The sequence below is a fragment of the Chelon labrosus genome (genome assembly GCF_963514085.1).
Source record: "Chelon labrosus genome assembly, chromosome: 5".
Taxonomy (NCBI): domain Eukaryota; kingdom Metazoa; phylum Chordata; class Actinopteri; order Mugiliformes; family Mugilidae; genus Chelon; species Chelon labrosus.
The window spans coordinates 10,170,126-10,179,693 of NC_140341.1; the positions used below are offsets into that span (position 1 = coordinate 10,170,126).

At 41.1% G+C, this 9,568-nt stretch overlaps 1 protein-coding gene across 1 annotated transcript in view; it reads left to right on the forward strand.

The window, feature by feature from the left end:
• The window catches only part of cerkl (CERK like autophagy regulator), a 28,703-nt gene extending 19,198 nt beyond the window's left edge, over positions 1 to 9,505 (forward strand). The window contains exons 6-14 of the mRNA XM_084544618.1: positions 858 to 988; positions 1,078 to 1,152; positions 5,082 to 5,259; positions 5,431 to 5,496; positions 6,495 to 6,526; positions 6,609 to 6,720; positions 6,854 to 6,950; positions 8,470 to 8,666; positions 8,988 to 9,505. Of these exons, the coding sequence (XP_084400744.1) occupies positions 858 to 988; positions 1,078 to 1,152; positions 5,082 to 5,259; positions 5,431 to 5,496; positions 6,495 to 6,526; positions 6,609 to 6,720; positions 6,854 to 6,950; positions 8,470 to 8,666; positions 8,988 to 9,066 (967 nt within the window). The 3' untranslated portion in view covers positions 9,067 to 9,505. The remainder of the gene's footprint in view (positions 1 to 857; positions 989 to 1,077; positions 1,153 to 5,081; positions 5,260 to 5,430; positions 5,497 to 6,494; positions 6,527 to 6,608; positions 6,721 to 6,853; positions 6,951 to 8,469; positions 8,667 to 8,987) is intronic.
• Positions 9,506 to 9,568: the final 63 nt, after the last annotated feature.

The following is a 9,568-nucleotide window of genomic DNA, read 5'->3' on the forward strand; positions in this document are numbered from 1 at the left end:
TGTGCTTAGAGAAGATTAGCTCAGCGTTGCTAAGCTAGCTGCTGAGCTCGTGTGTGTGTGTGTGTGTGTGTGTGTGGGTGTGTGTGTGTGTGTGTGTGTGTGATGATGCACCGGTGAGGATTTGGTCGAAACCTACATTTGCCAATTAGGCTGGCTGTCACCGTGGCGACCGGAGCTCCAGGTAATCCCATACACAGGGAGGAAGGGGGCGGAGTCTGTTTGAGTCTGAACTCAAGAAGATGAACCTTCTCACTTTTCTTTAATAGGACACAACGCTCCCCCGTCGACACACATGATCTGAACAATCTGAACTCATAACATCTAACACAGTATAATGTTTACACAAAAAGAGAGTAACCAGTGTCCAAACTACACATTTGATCTGAAACTAAAATAGATAAAAACACAGCATATGGGATAAGTGTATACTAATAAATTCAAACTATTTGTCAGGTCCTTAAACAGCTTTAAACTCTCTGTGTACGTGAACTTTTGCACAGTTCATCTTTTTTAGCACTGCAACTATGACTAGTTAGTGGTGCCTTTCAAAATAAAACAAATCATTTTTGTCTTTAACTCTTTAACTGCTGTTTAAGTGCTGGAAAACATGTGATATAAGACCCAGAACTCACAGATTGAGCTGCCACCGATTATTTTACATGAATGAGCTTTTGTCCTTCTTGTCGCTATGTGTCTTATCTGGAGAACAAACCCCTGCGCTTTTATTTTGAAGGTGTTTACTGTCAGAGCTTGTTTCAGTATATAAAGACTGATTTCTGCCTGTGGCTTTAAAAAACACAGTGTTAATACCTAGATCTATTAAAATGTAGGAAACAATTATCCTTCCTGTGTGTCAGGGTGGTGTGTGTTGGCGGGGACGGATCGGTGGCGGAGCTGTGTCACGCTATGGTCTTCAGAGCTCAGCTGGACGCAGGCTCTCCAGAAAAACCGGTGAAATCAGTGCTGCCGCTGGGAATCATTCCTGCTGGTAAGAGAGGGGGTGTCTTCATTTACGTTATGTAAGAAAAAACTTCTGGGTTTTAAGGTTTTAACAGCATGTGTGTCCTTTTTTCACAGGTTCCACAGATGTAGTTTCCTGTTCTGTTCATGGAGTCAGAGATCCGGTCACTGCGGCACTGCACATCGTCTTGGGTAGGGTCTGCTTTTTTTAGATCTGTAGGCCAGTCATCTGAGGCCCCTGGTCTCATTAGATGCGGTGGATTCAAATGTTTCTAAATCTATAGTTGCCGTGTCCTATGTAGGTTCTGCATGTTCTATATCTATGGCATTACAATCATATATGGGTTCTGATTGTTTTGGGTAGCTTCTATCAACTGTAGATCTGCAGAGACATTCAGGGAGTTCTACCTGTTCAAGATCTGTCACCATGTTGTTCTTCATGTACTGTGAGCTCTACATCTCCAGTTGTGTTGTTTACCTCTTCTATATCTATAGTCATGTCATAGTGGGTGGGCTTGGTCTATCCTAATTATTGAAGATGAGGTCTACTTGTTCAGGATCTATAGTTGTGTCATTGTGTCATCTCCTGGATCTTTAATCATGTACCAGCTGTGTACTAGCTTAGTTTTACCTGTAGTGGACTTGTAGTGACCATCATCGTCTCTTGAGTGGGTTCTAGCTGCTATAGATCTATAGATGGGACTTGCCTGGTAGGCTCTGCCTGTTCTAATTCTACGGTCAGGTGAGTCTAGATAAGGTCAAGCTCTAGGTCTTTTTTATCTATGACTGTGACATTGAGGATAGTTTCTACCTCTCCTAGATCTATACTTATCTAATTACACATGTATTCCTAGGTGAGTTCTACCTGTCATAGATCTGAAGGGATGTTCTAGCTGTTCTTGATCTATAGTCATCCTAAGTGGATTCTAGCTGTAATAGATCAAATTTAATTTACTCGAAGCAGTAAATGACAGGGAGCCAATCAGGAGCCTGCGTTCCTGCCATCCTTTGATGTGATTGGCCCAGATGTCCGTCAGACCGGCAGCAGGGACAGAGTTTAAGAACAAGAAAACCTGCAGACAGACGGTGTGACGGGACTCTGGAGGGAGGGAGCAGGCAGATGTCTAACAGCAGGATCAGTTTCACTTTAAATCACAGGTTTACTCAGCTCGATGTAGCCCCGCCCCCTCACCTCTGCCCACATCCTCTCAGGTGAAGCCGTCAACCAATCAGCTGGCGGCAGGGTGTGCGGCTGCGTTTGAATGACATGTTGAAGGGAGATGGTGGTTAATTATCATTAATTAATACTGTGAGCTGTCTGTGTGTGTGTGACAGATGGGAGTATTCAAGGGGCTCGTATTAGACTAATTCCTGAACAATGGAAAACTGTTAAAAATTCCCAGGCAGGAAGCAGTTCCCACGGACACAGGGGAGACTACAGGTGAGTTTATCTGAGGTCACAACACAGCCAAGGTAAACAAACCCACTGCGTCCTGATATGATGTGATTTCAGTACGATTCGTTAACTGCTCCTGGAGCCTGAAGCGTGACTACTGTTGCTGTGGTTACCAGCTGTTTAAAACACAGGACCAGTTCAACATGGTGGTCAGATATTTATGTTCAATGGTTGTAGTTAGCACTGAGAACACTTATAGCCTCATATCATTTCTTCTTCTTTGTGAGGGAGTTTTAGCAAATTTTATATCTTCACATGACGCAACAGCCATCAGTCAGTTAGCTTAGCTTAGCATAAAGACTGGACACACTAGGAAACTGTTAGTCGGGCTAAAGTAACAAACCAAATACCTTATTTTTTATTTTTTTTTTGGTAGATTTTTGTTTTTGATTTTTATTATTTTTTTAATCATAAAATATTATAGACAAACCGAGGAACACCAGGGAAGAGCACTCACCTGAAATCAATAGATTTTATGCAAAATAGGAAAAAAGGTGAACTGTTTGGGTCCCATTCAAATTTGAATTGTCTTAATAATCCATGATTTAGATTTACTGAGCCTGGATGCTTTCAGAGAAGGAAGGGTCCACTCATATCCTAATGAGGTCTTTTATGTTTATAACAAAAAAAAAAAAAACCTTGGGTGCAAGTAACATTTACAGTTTTTCAGTATTTTTCAAAACTTTCTGTGTCTCACAGAAGGTCAGTCCTGAATAATTTCCATCCATTAATTATCTTTTAGCGAGAACGAACACAAGTGCCCAGCAGTCATTGGTGGGGTACACCAGGACTTAATGAAGAAAGAAACATATTTCTATCATACATCGTTGGAGGCCCCATTATTACTACCTACCAATAATATTTTTGATAAACTTACACCCTGCCTTTTCAGCCCAGTCGACACATTACCCAGATACACGACACTGAAATTAATAACATCACCCAAAGCTTATTTTTACTGTAATTATTCCTGAGTTTTATGCACGTAACTATAGTAACAACGCCAAAACACATGCAACCTACACGCCCCGAAAGGGAAACTTTTTTGTTTGTTTGTTTGTTTCTGCAGCTGCTTTCTTTAAAACAATTAAGTAGTTAAAACTCTGAACAGTTTCATCTAAACTGGTCCAGAGGAAACACTGTCAGCTGATTCTGTTGCCCATAGCAACTGTATCTGTCCATCAAGTCCCACGGCCATCTAACTGATGGAGAATTATCTGTACATATTGTTTTATTTCATTAAATAACAGTTTCCTTTTACTTTTTTTTTTTTTGCTAAGACAACTTTCTAAGCAGACAGCTATTAAAAGTAAATAACTTATACTTATATATTACTAATATCATTATAATATGATTATATGATTTCTGATCATTAGTGAATTATAAAATTATTGTGCATTAAAGTTGGCAAAATGATCAAATGGAAAAAAACAAAAGACAAAGACAACAAAAAAAAAGTGTTGTGAATTTATTCGTGTTATATATAAACACATGTCCAGTACATACAATAAAGACCAATGACAGATCAGTTTGTTTGTGTTTATGGAGATAATGAATATCGGTCGGATCTCGGTGACACACTGACCGTCTCTGCTTTACTGTTGCACAACGCACACAGACACACAAACACGCTGACAACGCGCCATATGGTGAGGAAATCAGATTCTGTCCAGAGAGACAGACAGGCAGTCAGTCAGACAGACAGGTGGGCAGACAACAGTTCAGTAGGTTACAGCAGGTATGTGGCCAGATGGCTCTGAGTGTGTGTTTGTGACTGTGTGTGTGTGTGTGTGTGTGTGTGTGAGACGATCCCTCTAAAGAAGCTGACTGAGCGTCATCTCATTTAGTGGTGTTAATAGTAAAATCAGGTTCATTACTTTTTATTCCACGTACATGTATGGTTTTTGATGTGTTCACAGGCTGTGGGAAAATCAAACAGTGAACAGTCTTTGAGTGTAGCTGCCATGTTTTTAAGCTGGATCACTCTCTACAGAATTTGTGGGAAGAATTTGCAAAAACTGAACTGGAATTTTCTTCCACTGCCTGTAATTCTGCAGCAATATCAATAGATGTTTTAATTTTCTTTTGGAAAGTAAGTAAACCTTTGGCTTTAGAAGCTACTGTTTGTCCTTTCAGTAGAAATAATCTCTTGCAGATGTTAAGCATAACTAGCCGACAGCACACAACCTCTGGGCTTTGTCCCGGCTAATTCATAACCCTGTGTTTCTTCTATTTGGGACATTCCTTGGTGCATCCTCTAGTGTCCTTAGTGTCATGTAGAAAAGTCCAACTGGAGCAATAATAGACGTCAAGTGGTCAAAGCCAGAGCAATAACAACCAGAAAAGACTCCACTTCTGACTGAACTCTATAGATATTAAGTCAAACACTTCTGACCTCTTTCTGTCGCCCATATTTGGAGTGCTGCTCCTCTTGAATATTAATGAGCTGCTAACCTTACGACCACACGGCCTTCTTACAGATTTTATGTGTGTTGGGACCTAAACCCATTTACAGAGTCACATAATGGAGATCCTTCTCAACATAAAGATTGTAAATCATTACATTTTAGTCCTCTGAAGGGACGGAAACACGGCCGCGTGTGAAGAGCGTCCTGCATGTTTCTGATTTATTCATCATTTAAAAGGATCCTCTCTGTTTTCTCAGGTCACCTGCAGCAGGTGGACATGTGCAGCTTCTCGTCTCTCGGGCAGTTGGTGCGTTTCGGTTTCTCTGCCATGTTTGGCTTCGGCGGGCGGAGCTTAGCGCGGGCCGAGAGGAAGAGGTGGATGCCGTCGTCACGGAGACGAGAGTACGCTCTGGTCAAGACGCTGGCCAGACTCAGGTGACACAGATATTAGATACGGTTGTATGATCTTAAAGCTAGATAAAATGATTTCAGTTCAGATTCAAATAAGTAAATCACATTTATTGTGCAATCAGGCGGATTGTCATGAATTAATATCAGATGTGTTTGTCTGGCTTCTCATTTCTTTTCACTGTCTGTCTCCCTCAGGCCAGAGGACTGCCAGCTGTCTTTTATACCGGCAAAGAAGTCGAACACCGATTTGTTTGGATGTCGGTAAGAAGCGCACAGAGTTTTGATCAGAATCAGAATCAGAATCAGCTTTAATGGTCAAGTATGTACACATACAAGGAATTTGACTCCGGCAACTCTGCTCTCTTGTACAGAAACAACTTAAATAAGTGAAAGAAAAATAAAATAAAATAAAATAAATCTCAATCTGTACACATAGAATATAAGATAACAGCAGATATATACACCAAACCAGGGTTTTGTCAAACAAGCGCTTCTCAGATTACACAATTTCTTGCGAATTCCACAGTAAAGGCCATTAAATGCTAAATAGATCATTTATTTTATAGTTAATTTCATCCTATATTATTTCATTTGAAAATAAATAATAATCACACCTGCCTGAAAAGTTCAAATGAATTAATTTGCTTATTATAAGGATTTATTAATATTTTCACTGATCCATACCTGCTCCACATCTATATCATCCCTTTGCTTTAATAGCTGATTTGACAAGTTGTCTAATTTGTTTTTTTTTAACGGCAGAACAAGTGGTTTTAGTTCAGGTTTCATAGTTCCTGTCACGGTTTCAGGTGAAGTTGGACCCAAATGCAAGACACAGGGATGAGGCAGGAGTAGGAAACAACATGTATTCAATTAAAACTTAAGGCGCTGCAGGGATGGCAGGGTAATCCTAACACACAAATCCAAAAGACACTGGTGAAGCCAAAAAATAAAACCACAAGGAGAGAATACAAGGAAGACGGTGGAGAAGAAAGGCGAGACAAACTGGGTAACATCAGGCAGGACTATATATACACATGGTTAGAGAGGTGACAAGACACAGGTGAAACTAATGAGGGCGGAGCACACAAGGAGAAACTAATCAAACAATCAAAGGAGGGAAAAACACAGGAAGTAAAACAATACAAGAAACACCAAACAGGGTCACAGGAAACACTCAAAACACAGAACCATAACAGCTCCTTGGTTAGTCTCTTGGTTGGAACACAGTTTCTGATTATTTTAATTCTGTGTTTCAGAAACCAGGATCAGGACCAAGACACAGATACAGGTGAGCCCAGTATTTGTCTTTGGGTGGACACTTGATCAGATCAGCATCACTCACTTTTTTTTTTTACCATTTATGGTTTCAGAGGAGGAGGCGGAGTCCTGGACGACCAATCATGGCCTGTATCTGAGCATCAGCGTCATGTCCATCCCGTGTCTGAGTCCACACGCACCTCAAGGACTGGCTCCGAACACCAGGTACATGTTGTTTGAGTAGAAGCAGATTCCTGTGTCCTGAGCTGTGGCTGTGACCTTGAACGCACCACACACCTGCAGGTCATCTCCTCATGTTTCTGTCTGATGCTAAGCCTCCACTTCCTGTTTGTGACAGTGTGGCCAGCGGCAGCGCGGCTCTGATCGCCGTAGGAAACACTTCCAGGTCAGAGTTCATCAAGCACCTGAAGAGATACAGCAGCTCTAGTGGACAGGTGAGAACAACACATTTACCTTCAGGATGAACTGTTATATTTACTTTAATATTTATTTTCAACCTAAAATCTAATCTAATTAAAGCTTAATGGTGTCTAAGCGTCTTTTATCTGCAGAAACCCAACACGTTATTGAGCATTTGTTGTACATTTAGCAGCTAAAGACTCAGATGGCTCCGTCGGGAGATGGTGGAGACCAAAACCTGAGCTAAATAGAGTGAATATAGAAGTTAAATCTCATTGAAATAGCATCTGTACCAGCCCATATTATCCCAAGAGTGATTCGTCCAGAGAGGGTGCTAAGGTGATGGTAGCAAGAAAAAACTTCTAACAACAGGTCGAATGTCAATCTGCTGCAAAGTTACAGAAACACACAACTTTGAACAGTCTACGTTATCTAACTCTTGACCTCACCGTCTTAAGACTCCACTTCTCACAAACTAATTAAAGAGTAGATTAACCTGGTTCGGCACGGCCTGGTCTGGCCTGAGAGACCGCACACTAACCCACTTACTAAATATACCGGCGTTCGCTGTCCTGCAGCGTAAACTGACTGACCTACATCCTGTCAGCCTCCATCCTGAAGGAGATGGGTGTGACGATGAAAAGAGTCGTCCCGGTGGAGCCGCCCTGACGTGTAACCACGGCGGGTTTAGTCCCATCATCTGAACCTGACCCGTCAGTCCACAAACATCAACATCAATCTGCGTCGCTGTCGTTTAAGATGCTGAAGGCGTCTTTATTCATCAGCTTCCGGTGTTACAGTCCTTTTAGTCTCTGTCTGATTCCCTGGGAAATAACTGAAATGTGACGTTTTATACTAAAACATGATGAAGCCTCATTGAAACTGAAGAAATTACTTAAAAAGACTAGTGATGAAGGAAGTGTTAAAATAAAAATAACAAAATTATACAGTAAAAACACAGAAAATCTCAACTACAAGTGTGTGAAGTATCAGGAAAATGTTATTAATATTAGTAAATGTAGCCAAAGCATTCGATTAAATGGAGAAATAAATACTTGGAACAGTCATGAATGTGTTTCAGATGTTAGAAATAGTGTAAATATATCAGTTATAATCCTCTACCAGGCATGAATTCATCCTTTAAAAATAACTTTAACTTGAAAGTGAAAGAACAAATTTAAAGGAAAGACCAGTGGACAGACAGAGAGAGACGGAGGGACACAGTGTGCTGGTCTGTTCTCTGGTCTTTGCTGCCCCCTGTTGGAGCTAAGTGGTGTTGCAGCAGAGCAGAGTAAACAGGAAGGAACCCCGTCGTTAACAAGCGGATTAACAAGGATCTTAACAAGCCTTCCTGTCCTCCTCAGCTCTGACACACACACACCCACACACACACACACACACATACACACACACACATCTGGTCTTAGCCCTCAAAAATTATGGGACCTTGAAAAATGTCCCCATTAAATATCGGTCCCCACAACTTATTAAAAACAAGACCACACACACCACACACACACACACATATGTATGTTATGTGTTGTGTGTCTACAGTTCAGCTTCTCCTTCGTGGAGACGCACTCCGTGTCCGCCGTGAGGATCCGCCCCCGCTCGCTGATTGGCTCGTCCGAGGACGAGAGCGACTCGGAGGGCGACTCAAAGACGGCGCCCATCATCCAATCAGACGGCGTCGCCTTCCCCTGGAACATCGACGGAGAGCTGGTGGAGATCGCCAACGAAGTGCTCATCAGGTGGGACGTCCCGCCGTCATTGTTACTAAACAATTACACTAAATCAAACAAGGTTGCAAGTTTTGATTAATTCAATTAATCAAAAATAAGATTTTAAGACCTATTAATGGCCACAGTCTCGTTATTTAAATACACTACCTTCAAAGTTTTTAATTAGATCAGTAGCGTTAATCAGTCCTACAAAATTATTTTATCCCATCATTTCTGTCTCCGTCCCGCTGACAATCAGTACGTTTAACGTCCCGCCACGCGTCTGTGACTCTGAGTCCTTTATAAACACCTGACTCTGTTTGTGTGTGTGTGTGTGCGTGGTGCGTTCAGGGTCCACCCGAGACTCATCACTCTGTACGGGGAGGAGGTGGACGAGGCCGAGTCGACCGTCTCCTGCAGTTGCATCTGAGGACAACAGGGGGGGCGCTGCTTTTAACCCCAGTGACTCAACACTGCCCTCTCTGGGTCAAAATGTTTTCTACGGGGCGATGTGAACCGATTCAGAAATAAAATAATATAATCCTTTAATTTATCAGCCACAGTGGGGGGGATCAATTAAAAGTAGATTTCACGTTTTCTGTTCCGCATTAAAGCTGCAGTAATTGTTAAATCATGTTTTAAATCAGCTTTAATTGTCAAACTAACACTGTGCTTTATTTATTTATTTATTTGTAAAACTGACAGATTAAGTTGTTTTATATTCAAATTAATGTTTACATTTTCCTACAAGGACCATCATTTTGTTTCATCATTTATAATTAAAACACACGGGTTCATTTTTTTATTTTATTCTTTTTCAATCACTGAATTTATCTTTTGTTAAACTCAAAGTTTTATATTTTGGCTATAACTTCTTTTAAACATTTATATTCAGACAACGCTGCGATCACAATAAGAGAAAGAAAACATGT